The sequence below is a fragment of the Xenopus laevis genome, chromosome 2S, assembly GCF_017654675.1.
Source record: "Xenopus laevis strain J_2021 chromosome 2S, Xenopus_laevis_v10.1, whole genome shotgun sequence".
Lineage (NCBI taxonomy): Eukaryota > Metazoa > Chordata > Amphibia > Anura > Pipidae > Xenopus > Xenopus laevis.
In genome coordinates, this window is record NC_054374.1 from 153133620 (window position 1) to 153157826 (window position 24207).

Genomic DNA, 24207 nt, shown 5'->3' on the forward strand with positions numbered 1-24207 from the left:
ACTTCATCAACTTAAACCTGCCGAAGTGCTATGTTAGCCTATGGGGACCTTCCAGAGTATATGTTTTTTGTATTCGAAGGAAAATCGTACCATAAAATCGTTCGAGTCGTATGATTCGAAGTACGATCGTACTATGATCAGAATACGATCGTACGATGCAAAAAATCCTACGAATTCTACTTTGAATTTCGTAGTATTCAATTCGATGGTCGAATTTCAAAGTATTTTCCACTTCAAAATTAGGCCCTTAGCGTTGTAGTATTTCTGGTCAGGTGATCTCTTCCTGTTACAGTTAGAGCTGCAGTATTTCTGGTCAGGTGATCTCTGAGGCAGCACACAGACCATCACAAAATATATAATATAACGAAAAGTCGTATGCGCCAAAGCACACGCGGCGCTTCGTTTTCCAAGAAGTGTTCATTATGGGGGTTTAGTTTTCCTTTAATGGTTCACCAAATATGACATTGAATCTGAATCCGGATTAGAAATTTCAATTTATGAAAGCTCAAGAAACGTTCTAAACGTATAAGATGTGCTGTAATACTGCAATGTTTCAATACACACCCATTCCTCACATTTTTATCTAACTTGTTCAGTTCCAATCGAGGAATAACCCGACTTATTCCTGTAGCTCCCAGGAATAAGTACCATCAGTGCTATATTTGTACTAACATCTGCATGCTGTTTTGAGGATATGTAATCCAGTAATTAACTAGTAATTATGGCAACTAATGAGGACAAGTAAAGATAAGGTATATAATGAAACTTTTGCCTTTGGGTTTATTGGAGAGAAAATTGAAAATGACATAATTTTTTTTCAGAAATATACTTTTTCAATTAGTAGCCATATAATGAGAAATTATAAAGTAAAAATTGCTGTAAACTAATACAGGTATGGGACCTGTTATCCAGAATGCTTGGGACCTGGATATTTTCACATAACAGATCTTTCCATAATTTGGATCTTCATACCTTAAGTCTACTAGAAAATTGTTTAAACATTAAATAAACCCAATAGGCTGGTTTTGCTTCCAATAAGGATTAATTCTATCTTCGTTGGAATCAAGTACAAGCTACTGTTTTATTATTACAGGTATGGGGTCTGTTATCCGGCAACCCATTATCCAGAAAGCTCCGAATTACAGAAAGTTTGTCTCCCATTGATGCCAATTAAATTAAATAATTTTTTTTTTAACATTATTTCCTTTTTCGCTATAATAATAAGACCGTACCTTGTACTTGATCCCAACTAAGATATAATTCATCCTTATTGGAAGCCGAACCAGCCTTTTGGGGTTATTTAATGTTTAGATGATTTTCTACTAGACTTGATGTATGACGATCCAAATTACGGAAAGATCCATCATCCGGAAAACCCCAGGTCCTGAGTATTGTGGATAACAGGTCCCAAACCTGTTCAGAGAAATAGGAAATAATTTTAAAACATTGGGATAAAACAGAGTCTATGGGAGACTGCCTTTCCGTAGTTTGGAGCTTTCTGGATAATGTATCCCATACCTGTATAAAGCTTATAGCATACAATATGCTACATTGGTTTTTAAACATATTTTTGGGGTTTGGAAAGACCTAAGGACTAAGACCAGACTGATTTATTGCAGGTAGTTAAACCTAATGGAAAACTCCATATAAGCCATAGCGCTCCGTTATAAATTCTCTGCTACCAATGGGGAAATGCAGTAAAAGCAATTACTCGTATTTTCGCACTAGAGGGTCACCTGATGGAGTTCTAAATAAACCAGCAGTTACATGCATCATTCTTTATAAGGCAATTAACCTTCTGTCCTGCGATAAAGAAGGACTAAACTATTGGAATGAATGTTTGTGTTTAGTTCTGCACAGAGATGCTATACAAGTGCACTTATACAGCAGCCGCAAGTAGTCAAAGGGCCACTACATTTGTCATTTGGCTCAGTATTTGTCCAATGGAATGGTGAAATATTTTAATTATCTGTGCTTTGTTTTTTTCACCCATAGTTACGGTACTGCCCAATTTTGTGGATTTCATTTTTTACTATTTGTCAATTTTTTATTTAGATTTTTATTTAGCAGCTCTCCAGTTTGCAGTTACAACTGTTTTGTTTCTAGGGCCCAAATTACCCTAGCAACCATGCATCAAGTGGAAGAAGAGACTGAAATATAAATAGGAGAGGCCTGAAAAAAAATGGAGTAATAAAAAGTAAAAATACATTTGTAGCCTTAGGGTCAGGGCACACGCTCAGATTTGGGGAGATTAGTTGCCCAGCGACAAATCTTCTTCAGGGCGACCAAACCCCCTCCCCGAACTGCCTCCCGCTGTCTAGAATGTAAGTCACTGGTGGGATGGCATTTGGAGCTCTTCGCTTTCTGAAGTTGCCTCTTGAGGAAAATTCGGGCGACTTCAGAATACGAATCGCTCCAAGTGCCACCCCGCAGGCGATTTCTAGTTCTGGGAGATTAGTCGTCCCAAAGAAGAGGAGATTAGTCGCCGGGCGACTCCCCGAATCTGAGCGTGTGCCCTGACCCTTATAGAGCTTTGGTTTTTAGATGGGGTCAGTGACCCCTTATTTGAAAGTAGGAAAGAGTCAGACCAAGAAGGCAAATAATTTAAAAATTATACAAAAATGAAATAATGAAGGCAGATTGCTACCTCTGGTAACCCTGGCGAATATCCGTTTTTTGAAAATGGGAATTCGGCTCTACTATTGCAGAGAGTGCTTTAGTATTCATTGCACTAGCGATGTGAACCCCCTTTGACTGGCTCTGACACTAAAGTTTTAAGCATAGAATGAGGGGCGTGGGGTGTTCAGCAGCCCCAGGATTGCCCCTGAGCAATAACAATACATTTGTAGCCTTACAGAGCATTTGATTTTAGATGGGGTCAGTGACCCCCATTTGAAAGCTCAAAGAGTCAAATAATTTAAAACCCAACCCTGTTAAATGGAAATTCGGCTCTTCTAGTTCACTTCTTGCACAAGTGATGCGGCGCCAACTCATGTTCGTATCAACCCGGAAAAAAAAAAAGTCTAAGCGCCAGTGGGGGGGGGGGCTGCATCGGAGGGAGGAATCACCCCTGTGGTTGTTGACAACTATCCATAACCATTTCAGATTTGTCATACAAATTAATGAATCCAGACACTTTAAATCCATTTCTCAATAAATTCTGCATCGACCTAATATTAATTGATCTGCATGGATCCACAACAAATATGTATTTGTCTAATCGCCTGGAAGAACATTAAAGAATTGATTGAGCATTGCCCTTCGCCTTCTATGGGATTCCACGTCTCAAATCCTCTCCGAAAATGATAAATATCCCAGTTGTTCAAAACAACATGCTGGTCGATTCGCTACCAGTTTAAATATGTGCAATTTAACAAATCAGCCCGCTGGAGATTCATTAAAATGTAGTTTAACCACAGGTGCCCAACAGTTTGCAGTTCTCTATGAACTTTCCTGCTCTGAAGACTTTTCCGATGACCATTGATATATATTCCGAATTCTTACGGTTTCATCTGTGATTCATTCCAGTGACCTTTGCCTGCAGCGACTGTCAGCCGTGAAAAGGTCATTCCTTTCCTTTCTAGATCAGAAACATTATCAGCCGATACTCTCGCTGGATAATATGGCAACTAAAATTCATTCCAAAACTTAAAGGGAAAACGCTATTGCTGTGAAATGGTTGCTTTGTAACAGTGAGCCTGACCAAATTAAATGAGTAATAACAGAGCACTTGTTTTTAAATGGGGTCAGTGACCCCCATTTGAAAGCTGGAAAGATTCAGAAGAAAAAGGGAAATAATTTGAGGAAAATCTATAATAAATAACAACCACCTATTGGTCATTCTGTGACATACTAAAAGTTAAGGTGAAGCAGCCGTTTAAGGAACCCATTCACGGGCAGATTTAAGCTCCTGATTCAGGCTCTTCAGACCCATGGGCCCACCTGATCAAAGCCTGGATGAAAATCAGGCAGATGCAGTGGGCACACAGGGTTGGACTGGAGCATTGGGGCCCAATGGGGCTGCGATAACAAGGGCCCTCATAGCAGCCCCATCCGGACAGCCAAAATCACACGCATGCACGAACTCCGACGAGTTGTGCCTAATATTTTTTCTTTAGGGGGCGGCTGTTTGGAATAGCGGGTCTGGGCCAGCCTCACAAGACCACGAGGGCCTGGGCCCACCGGGTTTTTTCCCGCCAGCCCAGTCCTACCCTGCGAGCATATGTGCAGTAGCAAAGAAGGCTTACAGAATTAACAGAAAGTTCACTTGCCCTTCTTCTAAAGAGCTTACAATCTAAAGGCTACATTAGCAATTGCTCAGCACCTTCATAATTATATTGTTTCTTATTATGTGATAAAGAACTGTTTCCCTGTATCACTAATATGTTCTAAAGAGCCGGCAGATAGCAGCATGCCTTCATTACTTCACACAGTTAATTTTAAGGAAGCCTCATTAAGTGACCATCAAATAAAGATCTACTGCTTCATTTGTCTTGGCATAGCAAGTTTTAATGCAACTATAGTTTCAGCATCTTTCTGTGGTTCTTCCGTGTTCATAAACTGGCATATTTCCACAATCCAAAAAAGCCTACTGTGCTCTTTACTGCTCTTTATCCCAGGCGGTGTGATGGAAACAGGGCATGGGCATGTCTGGCTAATATCTAGTCTGGGCAGATAGAAGGTATCTTTTGGGGCTTGTTTGAACCATTGCTATAAAGGTATAAAGATCAGTGGTGGTGATGAACTTCAATAAAGCGCAATGAGTTGCTGCAAAATTTGTGATGTTTATTTAAACACAATTTTGTGTTTAAATAAACAGCACAAATTTTGCAGCAACTCATTGCGTTTTATTGAAGTTCATCACCACCATTGATCTTTATACTTGGCTTTGTTGGACGGAAGCGTTTGTGATTGAACTGACTTGTTGAATCCTCCTTTCTCTTGCATTTCTATAAAGGTGTTTAGCTGTTAGCGCCCTTTGATGTTATCCAATCTCAATATCACCGTTTATTCTTTCTCTGTTTTATTGCCTTTACACATATGGGTAAAAGATGCCATGTTTATTTTCTCAAGGGCCACCTCTAGAAAAAGCAGTAATGCCAATTGTATCACCCATGTCTGGGCTGATGCGATTCTTTGGCTCCTAGATGAACATTCAGATCATACTAGTGATCTATGCAGAGCCATTGGGAGATGATGGCATTAATGGGTCATCACCCAACTGCTTGATGAATTTTTTCCAATACACATGCCAACTTGGACTGGAAGGGCCAAGTCTCCAGCTTATGTCAGCCCTTATAAATCCATTTTAAGATGGACGTGTTGAAATGTTTACACAATATCAGTACACAACATTTATGTTCTAGAACAGGGATCCCCAACCTTTTTTTTTACCCATGAGCCACATTCAAATATTAGAAAAAGTTGGGAGAGCAACACACAAGTAAAAAAAAGTTCCTGGCGTGCCAATTATGGGCTATGATTGACTATTGGTGGCCCCTATGTAGACTGGCAGCCTACAAGAGACTCTGTTTGGCAGTACACCTGGTTTTTATACAACCAAAACTTGGGAGCAATAACCAAGGGTGTTGCTCACGAGCCACTGGTTGGGGATCACTTTTCTAGAACAACATATTGTTATGAGATAATACTTACCAGAATTCCTGAATGAGATTAGGTTGCCGCCTTTTAAAGTCTGACCATATGCGCGGAATATGACGCAAGGACAAATTGACCCAAAAATGTCTCTGCAGTCTTGAGCCCAATGTTTCCATCACTTTTCTTGAGGTAATGCTTACTCATGACCCATACAGACATGATGTCATGCAGCAACAGGAAAGTGATGAAATATTGGACAGCAACATCTGACAGAGAGCAAACACCTGCCATCTTGGATCCTTTTAGAGAAAAACAAGGAAGACATTGGTAAAATCACGTGAAATGATTCAACCGAATCCCTGTATGCTTCGTGATTGATTCGGCCAAATACCGAACAGAATCCTAATTTGCATATACAATATAGGGATGGGAAAGTGTAAAAAAATGTTTTTACTTCCTTTTTTTGTGATGAAGTCACATGATTTCCCTTCCTGCCCCTAATTTACATATGCAAATTCGGATTTGTTTCGGCCAGGCACATGGATTCAGCCGAATATGAATCCTGCTTAAAAAGGCCGAATCCTGAACCGAATCCTGGATGCATCCCTATGGGAAACAGAGTGTCTCCTTTGTAGTGGCGCAAAACGCCATTATGCAAATACCGTACTCCGGCAAATACTGTTGTTTAAATGCACATACAGGAATCTCTGATTTCAGCGCATACACTTCTCTCTGTCTCATTTATATTTATTAGTCATAGAGAAGCCTAAATATAAATTGATTTGGAACAGATGTTCTATTCTCAAAATAGGCTAATTTATCCGTACTTATCAATAGTCTCTAATCCCCTTTAAACAATCCCAGTGCACTTTATTCCATTTAAAAAAGAGATTATCTAGAGTAGGAGTGGGAAAATACTTTACATCTAAGTAGATTTCCAACCTCCGCTATAAATTGTTTACATTGTGTTAAGAGGTTTATAATACACAAGAGCCGTGAATATCCTTTAAATTACATCTTTATAAAGAGTGATGTCATCCGTTATTTTCTGTACTTAGTGATGTAATTTCTTTCACACGACTCACTGAAACTTGTGGATTATAATAAATCTACCCCCTTTTGTAAAATATGATGAAATAAAAGACCATCTTGGAGTTCCATCACCTTTTTAAAAGCACTTGACCTTTGGCCTTGTGTCTTTTTGTGGTCATGGTACTTCACAGTAGCGTTCGTTGAGGGGGGCAGGCCCTGGTGCGTGACGCGCAGCCGGGCCCCGCCCCCCTCCGTACAGCCGCATTTTCAATGGCGAACGGACTGCCGGGGGGGCCCTGAGGGGGTGTGGGCCCTGGCCCGCTCGCACCCCCTGCTCCTCCGGTAGTTCCGCCACTGGAACTTCATAGGAAATAATATTCCCCCTATTTTAATATAAGTCTCCCAAGAAGTTCAGTGAAAGGACACGAGGCTGGAGGCCCAAGTGCTTTTAAACAAGTCATGCAACTCCGGATTTTTTTTTTTAAAATAATATTCTTATTCATTTAGTCTATGTATTTTCTTTTCATTGCTTCTGCAAAAAACATTTTTGAGGGTACTTCTCATTTAAAGAAGAAATATTAGACCATTCCCCTAGACAATTTATAGATTTTGTGGAAGAGTAATTGAATTTTTTTTTTCTGAGCAAATTTAGCATGAGCTTTGTAATCCTGCGGCTTGCGAAATATTTCATCTCTTAAATATTTCCAGTTAGGGGGACGTAATTATTTGCCTATCCTGAAGGAATTGTCTGGCAGTATTAAGGCGGCAGAGAGACGTGTAAGCGGGTGCTGAAGGCTCGCAATACAATTACCTGAGTCCAAGAACCTGAAATAGATTTGCATTAGCCACGTCCAGATATTGCTGCAAAAATTGTAGAGTGCTGTTTTTTCTCTCTCTCTCATACTTACGGCAAATTAAAGAAATAAATCATCTCCTATCTTATTATATTCCTCCTCGCATACTGTCGCGGAATTTAAATTGCTTTTTCTTACGGCACAACCAGGCGATTTTTCCTTATCATCCCAAAAGCAGATGACTTAGAAGTGAAAATGATGATGGCTCAATGCACAGCTGTTCTGCACTCACCTTGTATGGAACAGCTTTATATGTTAATGTTATATAACCTCGCCGGTCACATAGCTGCCTTTATTACAGGAATAATAGAGGGCGGCTTTTAATACAACCACTGATATTTACAGTGGGGACAGTATCGTGGCCTGCATGGGCACAAATGCATTTCTCCATGTACACGTGAGGAAGCAGCCATATTGACATCACACAGCAGCCTATATTTTTTAATAAGCATAGCACAGCCTACAAAGCTCCAAATTGTTTACAGTCAAAACCTCCAGCTCTCTGGAACAGAAGTCACTTTTTGCTTGGAAGTTGGGATACCTTATTAGCAAGAGGATCCCACATTGTAGTGTTTTAGCGGCCCTATCAAGTGGGAGGCTACAACCCAGAGAACCTAGAGAATAGTCTGGAGATAAGGTTAAAATTTAGGGCTGAATGTGATGTTTTTGGAGAATCACAGAGTTATCTGTTATTCACAAGCACATCCAAGGAAACTGCAGCACACTGATAAACTTTATTTCTCTATTACCATCAATTCCATGAAAGTTATTAAAAGATCTGAATACAAAAAAGTATGAACGAAAATAGCCGCTGAAAAAATCCAAAAAATTTTTTTGTGTGAAAGAAAGAAAAATTAGTACGACAATGACCTCTGAAAACCTCTAAAATGACAAATGAAAGGCTGATCTTTGCAGGAAAGAAAGGGAACTTCCATTGACTTCTACATGACCTCGACAGCTCTTACTTGCCATACTTTTGTATTCGTAGATTTTATGATTTTTTTCACTTAAATTCTCAAAATAATTCATAGACTAAGAACAAATTGTGGATTAAGGAACTATGAAAATATTGCCCTAAAAAGAACAATTTCTTAAATCGACCCCATACTATGCACTTTGGTATGAAACAAAGAAGACAAAGTGTAGGAATCATTCCTCCCCATAAATAATTAAAACATCATGTGGTTCCATCGGAGTGGTCTTTGCCTAAAGTTATTCCATTCTTAATATCTCATATGTGTTATGAAATGTTGCCTTCCCACTTAATTACTTTTTACATTATTATTATTAGTTATTATTTGTGTTATTATAACAAAGAGACACAGATCTGTTGGAAAGGAGATGGTGTGCCTGGAAATGGCCCTTGTTGGCCAGAAGGGATTTCCCAGCATAGGCCTTGCTGAATCTTCAGCTTGGGCTACTCTAGTTTGTTCCCTGCTGATATTGTTGGGGTTTTTTGGGTGCAGCTAGATGGTATGCATGGGTACCACTTGGCAGGGAAAAGACAACAAAGTGCTTACTTATTACCACCTCCCTCTCTAAAGCCATCATACAGTGTAAGAAAAAAAAAAGAAAAAACAGGTGTTTCATATAGTTCATGTTTCAAATGATTGGCAAATGTGCAGCCTTTTTTTCTTGTATTTCTGTTTCTTCCAAATGTCACGTTGGGTGGAGGTTCACTGAATACATTACAATATTTTCTGTGCTTCTCAACATCAATATGTATTTTCCATCATGTTCCCTTCTTTACTTGCAGAAAAACAGGGATACAACAGCAGCATCTGCTTGGTGTTACCCTCATGCCTAATAGTGAAGTTGATAGCACGTGCTTGCTTTTAACATATATTTGTCTCTTGTTTTTAGGAGAAGAGGCTTAAAGAGAAGGCGGCCAGAAGAGCAGCCAACAAGAAAGAATCCGAGGTAAGAGCAGCTCTCTTGATACAGTTAATCTCTGTAAGACATATGCAGCTGTCTAACTGTTACTTTACACAACTTATGAGAGCAGTGAAGTTGTGGTTCTGCAACAGCTAAAATACCAATGGTTGGGTATCTCTATGGCTTGTTGCTTGGAAGACTTATGGTATTATAATCACAAAGATCAGAACTGTACTTTATGTTTGAGGATGGTCCATTGATATATATTACATAATTGAACAAAGTAGTAGCCAGTCTAAATCCAGTCTAAGTATGGTCACCCATTGGCAATGGTGTAGTGTGACCAACATTCTTTAGTCATTCCCTGAAACATCTCCAACCAATGGATTTCATTTTTTCGCATAATTTAAAGGAGAAGGAAAGGTTGAAACTAAGTAAGCTGAATCAGAAAGATCTATATAAATACACCAATAAACCCTCAGCTGCTCTGTCAAAAGAAACACCACATTTCTTTCCTTCTATTGTGTACTCATGGGTTTCAATATCAGACTTCCTGTTTTCGGCTTAAACCTCCAGGGCTAGGGCTTGAGCATGCTCAGTTTGCTTCTCTCCCCCTCCCTCATCCCCTCCTTACTGTAGCCATAGCCAGAGCTATGAGTGAGCAGAGAGACTTAGGCAGGAAGTGATGTCACACCAAGCTAATATGGCAGCTGCTATTCAAAACAGAGAGAGCTTCTAGAGTTGTTTACTCACGTATGGTAAAGCATTCTACAGAATGAATATAGCATTCCAGCTTACACTATTGTGGTTAATCTATTGGCAATAAATCTCAGTATCTTTCCTTCTCCTTTAAAGGAGAAGGAAAGGTTAAAACTAAGTAAGCCTTATCAGAAAGGTCCATCTAAATATACCAGTAAACCCCCAAAGTAATGCTGCTCTGAGTCCCCTGTCAAAAGAAACACTGCATTTCTTTCCTTCTATTGTGTACACATGGACTTCTGTATCAGACTTCCTGCCTTCAGCTTAAACCTCATTGCCCTGGGCAAGAGCATGCTCAGTTTGTTCCTCTTCCCCTGCCCCCTCCCTTTTCTACTGTAATCTGAGCCCAGAGCAGGGAGAGACTCAGGCAGGAAGTGATGTCACACCACTTTAATACAGCAGCTCCTATCCTAAACAAACAGAGAGTTTCTAGAGCCGTTTACTCAGGTATGGTAAAACATTCTACAGAATAAATATAGCATTCTAGCTTGCACTATTGCATCTAATCTATTGGCAATAAAATGCCTCCGTAGCTTTCCTTCTCCTTTAAGAAAGTGCTGTTTGCTTCATCTTATGTATAATAGAAGAGGTCAAAGCTTTGGGTTTTTCTTTATAACTCGCACAACGGAGTACAGCAGGCCCCTGTCACAGGCAGTTTATTGTCCTCCATCTGATCAAGAAGCACCAGAACCTTTCAGTGGCCTGTCCTTTACTTGAAAGGAATCGGTTTATCACCGCTAGTATCAGGCACATGACTTTTCTGGCCAAAATCTGGCAGCCTCAGCTTGTGATAGGTGGAACCTAGTCAAGTAAATGACCCTGAAAAACACCAGTGGAGAATATGCCAAGGTGCGTTCAATTCATCTAATCCAGTCTCTCTGTCTGGCACAGAAGCATTTGGTTGGATCTTTTTGATCAAGGCACTCAGGTCACGCACAGATCAGACCAATAATAAGTAAAAATCTGAAAATTTTATTTATATAAGCATCTCACGCCTAACACGTTTTTGTATCACTGTAGTCATAGGCTCAGTGACACGAAACGCGTTAGATGCTTATATAACTAAAATGTTCATATTTTTACTTATTATTGGTCTAATCTGTGCGTGACCTATCTGAGTGCCTTGCTCTAACTTTGTTTACCTGTTTACGGATTGTCCGCTCCTTTGGGCTGGGGCAGGAGCACCTGGGCCACCTATGCAATTTGGTGAGTTACTCCATTGGCGAAGTTTTATGCTTATATATAAATAGTTAGATGGATCTTTTTGAACCTGGATTGTGGTATTGCAGCAAGGAACTAATTTCAAAAGCAATCGCAGGTTACAAAATCCATTGCTTTATATTTATCTCGGCATATTACAACAAGTGTGTGTGTTTGTATCGTTAGCTATTCACTTTTTATGCCGTTACCTTTTATACACACAATTTGTTTTATGGTATCATGTGGTTCATTGCTTCCTGCTGAACCTTTACTTTGCTTCATTGCTTCCTCCGTGTTCTGGATTCCAGTGATAGCACTGCCCAGACAATCCATTCCCAGGCAGTGCCTACATTGTTCAACCGCACTTAAAAAATTCAAATCAAGTCTGCATTTTTCATTGTTTTAAGAGAAATTTTAGCATTTTGCCACTTCTGTTCTGGGACAGTCCTCAGGGATGTGATGTCAAACTCACAGCTGCTGCAAAGCGCAACTCCCAACAACCTGTGCCGCCGAACAGATGGGAGCTTTCAATCAAAGCAACGGACGGACATCTGTGCATCAAAACATATGTATTGCATGAAGAGAATAGTTACTAGGGATGCACAGAATTCACTATTTTGGATTCGGCCGAACCCCCCAAATCCTTTGAAAAAGATTCAGCTGAATACCAAACCGAATCCTAACTTGCATATGCAAATTAGGGGTGGGAAGGGGAAAACATTTTTTACTTCCTTGTTTTGTGACAAAAAGTCACGTGATTTTCCTTCCTGCCCCTGATTTGCATATGCAAATTCGGTTCGGCCAGGCAGAAGGATTTGGCCAAATCCTAGTCCTGCTGAAAAAGGCTGAATCCCGAACCGAATCCTGGATTAGGTGTATCCTAATAGTTACGGAGGTAGGAAGGAGACGGCTGGTTTTTCCACATTTAATTCCTTTTAGATTCTAGTTTTTCTTTTATCCATTTTTCATTTTTTGAAGTTTGCCCCAAAAAAGGTAAAAAATCAGGCCTTTTTTCTGCCACAATAAGGCGATGCCATAAATGTATTATTTTCTTATAGGAAACTACGACAGAAAGCTTACGTGGGAGGTGTCTCCTGAAGCTTCTCTGCTCAGTATCTAGAGACATCTTCCTTCACGGGTGTTTTTGCCATTTATGTGTGACACCACCTGGATAGAACAGCAGAGAGGTTAATTCTGTTCCACATTCATAATATTAGCAGTGTAAAAGTGAGTTAATCTATATTAGAGTTGGCATGTTACTACAGTAGTCTGCTTCTGTCCTGATCCTCCCTCTACCTTCTCACCATTTGTCCATGTCTTCTCAATACTATATAAGGTATAATACATTTATTTAAATACATCTATGCATCTAATTGGTCCAAATCTCCTACTTTAAGTCTATCCTGAAAGCATGAACCCTTGGAGTGGAAAATAATAGATGTAAAAAGCAGAGAGAGACTAATATTTGCCTTTCCATTCAGTAAAAGTTCATTTTAAGGCAAATCCAGTGTATGTTCAATAAAACACTTCCATTGTTGCAGTTTTTAACCCTCATTGTCATTTTGCTAATTTGAATGCATGTAACTGCTCAATAATGATTACTGGCAACACCAAATTGGTTGGATTAGGTCGTTAAGCCTTGAACTTCATAGGCAGGTGTGTCCAATCATGAGAAACTGTATTTAAGGTGACCAATTGCAGTTGCGCTTCTGTTTGACTCTCATCTGAAGAGTGACAGCATGGGATCCTCAAAGCAACTCAAAAGATCTGAAAACAAAAAAGATCTGAAAACAAAGATTGTTCAGTATCATGTTTTAGGGGAATGCTAAAAAAAAAAGCTATCTCAGAGGTTTAAACTGTCAGTTTCAACTGTAAGGAATGTAATCAGGAAATGGAAGGCCATGACAGTTGCTGTAAAACCCAGGTCTGGCATGCCAAGAAAAATACAGGAGGGGCATATGCGGATGATTGTGAGTGGTTACAGACAACCCAAAGATCACCTCCAAAGACCTGCAAGAACATCTTGCTGCAGATGGTGTATCTGTACATCGTTCTACAATTGAGTGCAATTTGCACAAAGAACATCTGTATGGCAGGGTGATAAGAAAGAAGCCTTTCTGCACTCATGCCACAGAGTCGCTTGTTGTATGCAAAAGCTCATTTAGACAAGTCACAGTCATTTTGGAACAAAATGTTTTGGACTGATGAGACAAAAAAGTTATTTGGTCATAACAAAAAGTGCTTTGCATGGTGGAAGAAGAACACCGCATTCCAAGAAAAACACCTGCTACCTACAGTCAAATTTGGTGGAGGTTCCATCATGCTGTGGGGCTGTGTGACTAGTTCAGGGACTGGGGCCATTGTTAAAGTCGAGGATTGGATGAATTCAACCCAATATCAACAAATTCTTCAGGATAATGTTCAAGCATCAGTCACAAAGTTGAAATCTACAAAGGCATTTATACAGATGGAGAAGTTCAATATTCTGGAATGGCCATCACAGTCCCCCCGACTTGAATATCTTGGAAAATCTATGGGATAATTTGAAGCAGGCTGTCCATGCTCGGCAGCCATCAAATTTAACTGAACTGGAGAGATTGTGTATGGACAAATGGTCAAAAGTAACGCCATCTATGTGAATAAATCAGCATTCTGAGCACTCAATCCCTCCATTACTGCCCAGTAATGAAAGCAATAGCTTAGGTGGGACATGGTCATCTAGAAATCTAGATGTCATCTAGAAAATGGTATTTCAGGAGCAGTTATAACACATACTCTAGAGCAGGGTTCCCCAACCTTTTGTACCTGTAAACCACATTCAAATGTTAAAAGAGTTGGCGAGCAATATAACGGAAAAAGATCAGTTATCTGGAAAACCCCAAATACAGAGCATTCTAGATAGCGGGTCTCATGCCTGTAATTGATTCTGTAGGAACTATAGCTGTAGGCAACAGGCATCCAATAATGTTTTGTTGTATATTTTTAAACCTCAACCTTGTTAACTTTATCTGTATGGCATTTGGAATGTTTTTTTCCCCTACTACGGAGACCAAGCTTTATTGTACTAGACTGACCAAGGGATAGTTTTGACAACCAATGTCCCACAACCCTTATGTTACAAGGATTTAATTATTCACTTTCTTAGTAATGGCTTATTGGTAAAAAAAGGATAATCATTGGCTACATATTTATTGTTATTGCTGCTTTTTATTACTCATCTTTCTATTCAGGCCTCTCCTATTCATATTCCAATCTCTTATTCAAACCAATGCATGGTTGCTAGGGTAATATGGACCCTAGTTACCAGTGCTGAAATTGCAAACTGGAGAGCTGCTGAATAAAACATGAAATAACTCAGAATTCACAAATAATAAAAAATGAAAACCAATTGCAAATTGTCTCAGAATATCACTCTCTACATGAACAACCCCTTGACGGTGTAGTCAATGTATATCTATAATCAGTTAAAAGCAAGATATTTGTCTTCCCACACCCCACACTTTAGTACAAGCATTTCACACCTTTGCTGATCTACTTAAGTGTTTATGGAAAGGACTTTCCACAGAACTGCGCTAACGAGCTGTGTTAACATTAAAGGGGACCTGTCACCCAAAAAAATTATTCGAAATCCTATTTTATCACATTATTCAAGCAAAATGAACTTTAATTACACTGTTTAAATTATTTGAATCTTGTTTTCTTCAGTCTGGGAATTCAAAATGATAGCAAGCAGGCAGGAGCCATTTTGTGGACACTGTTATTAAGACAAGCCTTGTATCATCTCAGAATCTTGTTTGTGCACCAGAATGGGGGACCTGATGTCCATCCCCATGCCCTGGCTACACAATTAAATGGTAAAGAGAACGGGGGAATGTGTGGAGAGCAGTGACATCTAGGAAGTGCTGAATGGAAAGTAATTGCCTGCCCCGCCTCTATGCCCATGGCATAGAGGAGGGGCAGACAATATTTGATTGACATCTGAGATTTTTAAATGAGCTTACAGCAGCTATGAATGCTTTAATAAAAAATAGAAATTGGATTTCATGTTTAATTTGAAAAGGACTTTTATTATACAGATTTTTGTGTCTGGGTGACAGGTCCACTTTAAGTAAGAAAAGGTTGTGTCACATGAACATGTAAATCAGTGTTAAATATACAAACCTTTCATTTCTTTTTTTTATGCTTTTCTTTAAAGAAAGGCTAATTACTACTGGATGCGGTAACGGCAATGATTCACGTCAGCCTTGACGCATACCAAACAATTTATTTAGAGGCTTGATCTATGCAAATGAAAATGCTCTTTATTAAATCTAGCATTTTCTACTTTCTAGAAGAAAAGAACCCTGCTGATCCTTGTAGGACCCCTCCCCATTTATTTACCGAAGCCAGAGAGGCTTCAGGTCAGATGAGGAGGTGGTGCTCCGCTGCCAATGGGAAAATATCACGTATTACGCTAATTGCTAAGCCGGCTGTATTGTGCGCACAAAGCTTTCAGGGAAGTGGGTGGATAATACTAAACGTTTGTTGCAACTATGAGAGATATAAAAGGAGATATTCACTCGAATAACATATCTCCGATCAGGCCCGGATTTGCGAGCAAGGCAGAAAGGCCTGGGCCAGAGGCGTAACTACAGAGGAAGCAGACCCTGCGGCTGCAGGGGGGCCCAGGAGGTATAGGGGGCCTATGAGGCCCTAATAAATGAGCAATTTCAACATATATTGGTAAAATAGAACAACCGCTGGATATGTTGGGGGCCCTAAACTTAGTTTGCTGTGGGGCCCATCAACATCTAGTTATGCCACTGGCCTGGGCCTAGGGCGGAAAAATGCTGGGTGCAGCATGCTGGCCACAACTGGACCTGTCCCCACCACACTCCGAACCTGGCACTCTGAACCCTTCTGCCACCGCGTCTGAACCCGCTCTCTCTGTGCCGGCAAGTGGGAGAATTGTGAAGGGTTGAGGAGTGCAGGAGATGTATGAGCGGGGTGGGGAGGGTAAGCGGGGTCTGGGCAGGGAAGTGTGCTGCCTTGGGGCGCACCTTTTAGAAATCCTACATGTACAGGTGTGGGATCTGTTATCGGGAAACCCGTTATCGGAAAGTCCATCTCCTGTAGAATGCATTTATCCAAATAATCCACATTTTTAAAAATGATTTCCTTTTTCTCTGTAATAATAAAACTGTACCTTGTACTTGATCCCAACTAAGATATAATTAATCCTTATTGGAAGCAGAACCAGCCTATTGGGTTTATTTAATGTAGGAATGCACCGAATCCAGGATTCGGTTCGGGATTCGGCCTTTTTCAGCAGGATTCGGATTCGACCGAATCCTTCTGCCTGGCCGAACCGAATTTGCACATGCAAATTAGGGGTGGGGAGGGAAATCACGTGACTTTTTGTCACAAAACAAGGAAGTACATTTTTTCCCTTTCCCAGTTCTCTGATAACTTGCATCATGAATTAGTAGAAATGAAATTGTTGGCATTCCCCAAAAGATACTGTGGTAACCAGTATAATGAACTGGAGAGACCATAAATCTAAGATGGACATTTGTAGACTTCTGCCTTACTATCAGCCGTCACCTTGGAAACTTTGAAATTCCACGTTTCAAAAAGTGCAAATTGGTACCTATTATTTCTAGCTTAGCGTTGGCGTCTGCATGGCAGAGTGCATCAAGTGGAGTCTTGCTACACAAATGTTATCTCTACAGCTCTTTTGTTTGGGTTAGGGGGTGGTATAATCAGGGTGCCTTTTAGAAGGGTCATGCTAACCTGTATTTGCAGAAACTTGTATTGTATGACGTGCAGCCACATTAGCTCTCACATAGAGGTCCGCTAATAGCTTCCAGTAACCATGGGAAAGCAAAATATATTTTCAATTTCTTACTATTGCCTGTAAATGTTTAATGTTATGATTTTCAGAGGAACAGGATTTACAGGAAAGTAAATGGATACCAACATCACATCTTATTTTATGTTAGAAAATATTATAGTGTAGATGAGCAGTCTGCTGCTAGTTTTTGGATGGTATCCATTAATAATAAACAAGAGCCATGAATATCCTGTAAATTATATCCTATATTTTTTTTCATTTTCTTAGAAAGGAGTTGGCCATGGGTTTATATAGTAACCAGTGATACCCAACCAGTGGCTCGTGAGCAACTTGTTGCTCTCCTTGGTGGTCTCAAAATGGTGCTTATTTTTTTTAATTTCTGGCTTGAAGGCAAGTTTTAGTTACAGAAAAACCTTGTGTATTGCCAAACAGAGCCTCAACACTTTGTATTGAGCAGCTCCCCAGTTTAGAATTTCAGCAGCAATTTGGGGGTTAGGGTCCAGTTTACCCTAGCTACCAAGCAGTGGTTTGAACGAGAGACTGTAAGATGAATATGAGAGGGCCTCAACAGAAAGAAGTAACATTGACAAGAAAATTGTAGCTTCACAGAGCTGTAGTTTTTTTTGGTTGGTGGGGTCAGTTGACCCCCAAATGATAACTGGAAAGATGCAGAAATAAAATACAAATCATTTAAAAACTAGAAAAAATAAAGACCAATTTGAAATGTTACTAAGAGTAAGGTAACATGCTAAAAGTTTACTTTAAGGTGAACAGCCCTTTGATTTCACTGATCTGCCCATGTGATGTCAATGCCCCCTTCCCTCCCTTAAAGGCCAGTAAGATGCCACTGGAAAGGAGGCCACCCTACTAACTGCTGATAAGTGCCTATCAATAGAATAATCTGCACACCCTTCCCCATGTTTTTCCATCACCCCAAAAAGCACTAATAAGCAGAACAAAGTAAACTGGTCACTAAAAACAAGCTTCAAAAAATAGATATTTGGGTCTGATTTATTAAATATCGAACTGCTGGGTCTCTGAGGAGCCGTCAAACACCATGGAGCGCTGTTCATTACCAGTCTGAATCCTGACGACGTGATGGAAAGGATTGGGACTAGTGATGTACTGGTTGGCCGGGTTCTGTTTGACCTCCACACACTTTGCATGTTGCCCACCCCTTCTCCTGAACTTACCATGCCCCGCGTCCACCTTCAGTAGACTGTATTTATAGGCACATGCTTTTCTCATTAGGGTCCTACCGCTATGATTATTGCTTCTAGCATATCCTTTCATCTGCTAGAATTCCATGTACAACAGAATGACATGTTTTGTGTGCAGTTCATTTTCCTCCAGGAAGCTGCCAATAAACAAGACAGGGGGGGGACGTGTGACAGTCGATTTCCTGTCTGACAGTTGCATCTCCGCGAAGGTGCTTCTAGTTGTCACAACGCGAGTGTAGCTATCGACAGCGACGCTTTTATGTTGATTTCGTATGACACAACTTTCAATCAAAACAAACATGTTTAAAGAGATGACTGAGCTCTTGAATGTGACCTTCACTGTAGCCCGTGTAGGGTTTAATTTCTGTTAACATTCTCTTTATGCTAATTGGGGGCCGGATTCCCCCCTTTATCCTGTGCTCTTTCTGCCTAATGTGCTCTGAAAGGAGCAGAAAGGCAAACAAACTACTTACAGTCCCTTTTCTCTTTCATTTAATAATTTATATGTGAAATTTTGTGGCACACACACTGAATCTAGATGTTCTGCTTTCAGCTGAGAACCTTGTATAGGCTGGAATGGTTACGCCTTGGCTTTATCTCATTGAGCTTCAGGTTTTTTATATTAAAATGTAATCTTTGTGTAACGGCAACACATTGAGTCTGAAATACACTGTGACTGTGTTGGGGCCCCAAACTCAGTGGTGTAACTAGTTGTTACTGGGCCCCATAGCAAATTCAATTTAGGGCCCCAAAATATTTATAAGTTGGCCTATTTTACCGAGATATATTAAAATTGCTAATTAATTAGGGTCTCACTGGGCCCCCTACACTCCTGGGCCCCCCTGCAACCGCAGGGTCTGCTTCCTCTATAGTTACGCCCCTGCCCAAACTGCATTTTCCACCTCCTTTTTTCTGTAAGCAGCATTATGCACACTAGAGCTAAAGGTGACCATGCAGAGGCAACTTTACAGCTAGACCAATGTTGGACTATAACAATTTTTTGTTTGAGCTCTTAGAACCTGACTTCCTAGGAAACAATCGTTCATTTCCATTCTTTTTTTAATCATACTGCAAAATCTTGAACTGTTAAATTGGGATTCAGCTACAAGAGGATCCAGTTGCAGTGGGATGGACTGAAACATTGTGGAAGTTTGTACTGTGCATGGAACCTTATGGTTCCTTTATGTTTTAGAAGGAGAGGGCCTAAAGAGGGTTTAACCCAATCAATGGCCACTTTTGGGGTTGGGGTCCAAAACATGTGCTCTGTCCTTGAGTTTTTCAAGCCACTAGTTATTATTCAGTTACTTGCTGCAAAGTGATGTAACATGTTCATTTGACATCACAATGGAGCCGACCTATATGCAATCAATTTCTCACTTTGCAATTTAGCACTTTGTATGTATCATGTTAATTGCTACGATAATTAAGCTGAAATGAATACAGCTGATCTGGAAGTAAAATATTCTGTATCCGTTATAAATAAATATTCTGAGCTATTTTTGAGTTTGTTACTAATCGCCTTTAATGGAAATTGTCAAGTTACCTTTGGTTATAATTTTCCATTAATTACATTTTGAAAGCTTTCTTGGTGCAAAGCCAAAGCAGTTGGCAAGTAAAATTATAATCTCCATCATATTCCTTGTCAATTACTGTGTTTGCTACTGCTGACATCGCTATTTTATGGCTTTGGCAACATTGTCTGAAAAGATTCCAGGCTGTGAGCGCTACAGTCCTACTGGATTAAGTTCAGAACATATGTCCTACTGGCATATTGGCGGAACCCAGTATTGTTCTTATTAAAGTCTCGCTGATAAACCACAAAGTAACAGATTGGAACGTTGAATCCGTTCTCCAGTGTATGCTAACTCTCTCACTGGCAGTCACCTGAATTCTCCGGCACCTTCACAAATCTTTTCTGATGTATCGTATAATGCAGTTTCAGCTAATTTTGGGTACATTTTATTTTAGTGAATGAATATTTTGTATAGATGCGAAGGGCACTTTTGCTATGAGGCAAGGCAGCTTTACCAGGGGTGGAAGATAAAAGTACGTACCAAACTTGCCTATTTTTTAACTGGAAAGGTGGTCATATATGGGCCGATAACGGCAGCTTGACTGGCTGTAATTGGGCAGGTTTGACTTTCTCATTCAACAAGAACCAAAGGCGTGTTGATGGTTTTCTCATCTGATGGGCCTGTAGGCCCCTCTGTATGAGCTGATTGTTGGACCCTGTGCCAGGGATTGGATCAGACCCATTTTGACCCAGACTGTGGGTGGCCAACCAAATCTGATCCAGGTCACTAAATGAGCAGATCTGCTAGTGTATGGCCAGTGGAGCTCACTAGCGTTCTCTAAATAAACCATCACAACCCCCCAATCTGTGAAGGAAGACAGGGTAAAAAAGGAACATCAAGATAAGATGCTCCTGTGTTAGATCACTACTTGCTTTACAGTTCAAATATGCAAGTTGTCTTCAAATAGTGTTTGAGCGGGTTGGAAAATCTCACTGGCTGATGACTGCAATGGGTCTAGTTGTTCTGATCATTGGCTGAGGCCCATGTGATCGGATGAGTCTGATATGGCCCACCGATTAAGGTGGTCATAGACGCACAGATATTATTGTACGAGACAAACCTTAGATTGTAGGCTCGAATGGGTCAGGGACTGATGTCTGTAATATAAACTCTGTAAATTGTAAAATATTAATAACGAAAACCCTGTTCCACTCCGCTTTAGCCCTCCATCTGCTGACTGGTTGGTTTCTCAGGGCCCTGCTCCCTTTGTCACTCAACAGGAGAAACCCCCCCCCCCCAAGGACCATCAAATTTCCATTTTGTAAGGATCAATGACTTTATAGCCCAGGGAAAACTTTAATCATCAATATATATAAATACTTATTTATACATTGTCTGGGATAGATGGCTTTTACAATAAACTCTGTTTATTTAATTGTTTTGGGGAGAATAACCCATGATAACTGATTTCTTTATTTTGAAAGGATTTTCCCTCTTGGTTAAAATTATGCATATTTTTTTTTTCAGTGCCATGGCTTATTTTATGCTTTCCTTCTGGGAAACGTATGCCAACAGAATTTAATTATACTCCCTTTAGTGCACTTGCTTGTTCCAAGGTTCCCAAGCAGATAAATGCAAATCTTCTGGGCTATGATTGCCTGCTCTCATCCAGTCCCCATAACTGGAGAAATCACGGAATGTTTATTGGAGACCATGGTAACACCCAGTGCTTCGTGTTGCTTTGGCACTCATGTTCCAGACCATCATTTCTGTGCCATTTTATTCAAAAGAAAATAAAATCACCTGACTGGCTCTCAATTTAATTGGTGTCCTATCAACACATGGTCATCTGTTCTAAGGGGTAATTTGACTAGGGTGCTCCATTATGACCAGAGACTTTCTGACCATGAAAATCTGCTGCTGAGAGGTTTGAATGGTTAGTGGCCAATTCCTATGTTTTATAGGGGAATGATGCATTAGTTTACTATATCTACTCATTTCATGACCTAAGTGGGACCCAGAACAAAGTTTGCACCTTCAAGGGAGGCTGTCATCAAAGGTTGCGCCTTTGAGGGAGGCTGTCACCAAAGGTTTCACCTTAAAGGGAGGCTGTCAACAAAGGTTGTGCCTTTAAGGTAGTCTGTCACTAAAGGTTGTGCCTTCAAGGGAGGCTGTCACCAAAGGTTGCGCCTTCTAGGGGACCTTGACCCAATGCTGGACCTTCAAGTGTGACTTGAGCTGAAATAGTTTGGCAGCTACTGCAGGAAGTTAGGGACCCTTTGTAGGCTGGTTGGAGTTTTGGAAAATGCACATGAGAACATCAGTGCACAACATTGTTAATGTTCTTGTGATTGGATGTAAAGAAAGCCCACCATTAATTAATTAATGTTCTCCAGTGGAACATACATCTAATACAAAGCTTTTCCAGAAGAGTAGATAGAGGCTGTTAAAACCAGAAAATGGGGTCCAACATCATATCTTAGTTTACACTGAGATTCTGGGCAAGTAGATGTATTTACATCAGTACCAAATATTTTGAACTCTGAAACACCCAGCAGAGGTGTTCAACAGTTCTTCTCATCTGCTGTGGATCAGAGGATGCTGGGGGCTGTAGTTTTTAGCAACCAGAATGCTTGTTGATTTAATTTAATAGGTTTGAAGAGCAGTTCTGAATGCATTAGGCCTTTTCCTATAAGCAAGTAAATCTGTTTGTATTTCAGGCTGTGATGCTGCATGTTTAGCAGTGAGCTGTGTACAGAAGTGCAGTTACCCATTCTGATTGGATTTAAGTATGTTTGCTCAGTTTCTCTGCCCGATGAGCCATTGTACTATGTGCTTTGCTGCTCAATAAACATTTACCTGAATAGGCTCCATTCAAAATATTTGTTTTTCATTATTATATTAAGGTCCTTGCTGAGACTGATTGCTTTTGCTCGAAAGATGACCAAATATCAAAAATCAGTTTATTTACCTGTCATTTTTTTTCTATAACCACTTTGGCTGCAGCAAGAGAGAAGCTGAATTCAATCCAATATCTGTAAAGTTGCACTGACCTGCCCTTTGCGGAGGAGCAATACAGCGCTTTCTCCAGAAAATAGCTTCTCGCTGCCGAATGTATTTTCTGAAGCTTGAATAAATGTTCTCATTAGATTTTCTGAAATGATGCCAGTGCTCTTGCTTCTTCTCTTTTTATTGCCCATGGACTATGTCTCTGAGATGCATGCTGCAGCTATACAAGGGAAGAGAAGACTCTTAAATACCATAGATTGCCCCTAGTAATGTTTTCTGAAATAAGAAAGACATTTCATTTACATGCATATAATATAGTCCATGGGGAAAGCCTATGAAGTAAGTACAAATAGATAATTTAATATCAACCTGACTGCCTGTATTTACAGCCAGGCTCCCGACACTTAGGGGGTTATTTATTGTGAATGCTAAAATACTTCTAGTTTTTTACTATAAAATCCAATTTTTTAGTGGGAATTTTTTTTCCTGGAGATTTCTTATACACTGAGGCTGCAAAAAAGGCAGAATCAGAAAATCCGTTGCTCAGACCTGCAGAGGTTGTATATTAAGTCATCGGGAGAGGTCCCTATGCTTATTTGTAAGTTTCTGTGTTATCTGCTGTTAAATTAGCCCGACTATTTCATGCAAATATCCGAAAAATGTGTGTTTTTCGGTAAAAAGCCTGTTAAAAAAATCGAAAAAAAACGTATGATTCTGATTTTCGCTCAAATGTTTGAGTTTTCCCCAATCTGATTAAATCAAGCTTTTTTTTAATAATAAATAAGGTCAAATCATGGATCTTTTTTAAAATTATCTTACTTTTAGCTGTTACTACTGTCCTGCAAGTGGTGGAGATAACCCACTACAAGTATGGGACCTATTATCCAGAATGCTCTGGACCTGAGGTTTTCCGGATAAGAGGCATTTTCATTAATTTGGATAAGCATGCCTTAAAGGAACAGTAGCACCAATCTTTTGTTGCCCTGCACTAGTAACACTGAGGTGTTTACTTCAGAAACACAACTACCATTTAGATATATTTATATATAATACACAAAAGCCATGCATATCTTGTAAATTATATCCTTATAAACGGTGAGTTCTGATGTCATCAGTTATAAACGGTGAGTTCTGATGTCATTTCTGTCACATGACTCACTAAATTTGTGTATTATAATAAATAAAGTACCCCCTGTTGCAAAATATGAGGATATTAGAAGTTACCTCGGAGTTCCATGACCTGTATAAAAACACTCGGCCTTCGGCCTCGTGTTTTTATATGGTTATGAAACTCCTCAGTGACTTATAATATC

At 39.9% G+C, this 24207-nt stretch overlaps 1 protein-coding gene across 1 annotated transcript in view; it reads left to right on the top strand.

Moving 5' to 3' along the window:
- ddx10.S (DEAD-box helicase 10 S homeolog) overlaps nt 1-24207 on the top strand; it is a 143763-nt gene that overhangs the window by 86332 nt on the left and 33224 nt on the right. Inside the window, exon 16 of the mRNA XM_041583218.1 lies at nt 9348-9404. Coding sequence (XP_041439152.1) covers nt 9348-9404 — 57 coding nt within the window. The remainder of the gene's footprint in view (nt 1-9347; nt 9405-24207) is intronic.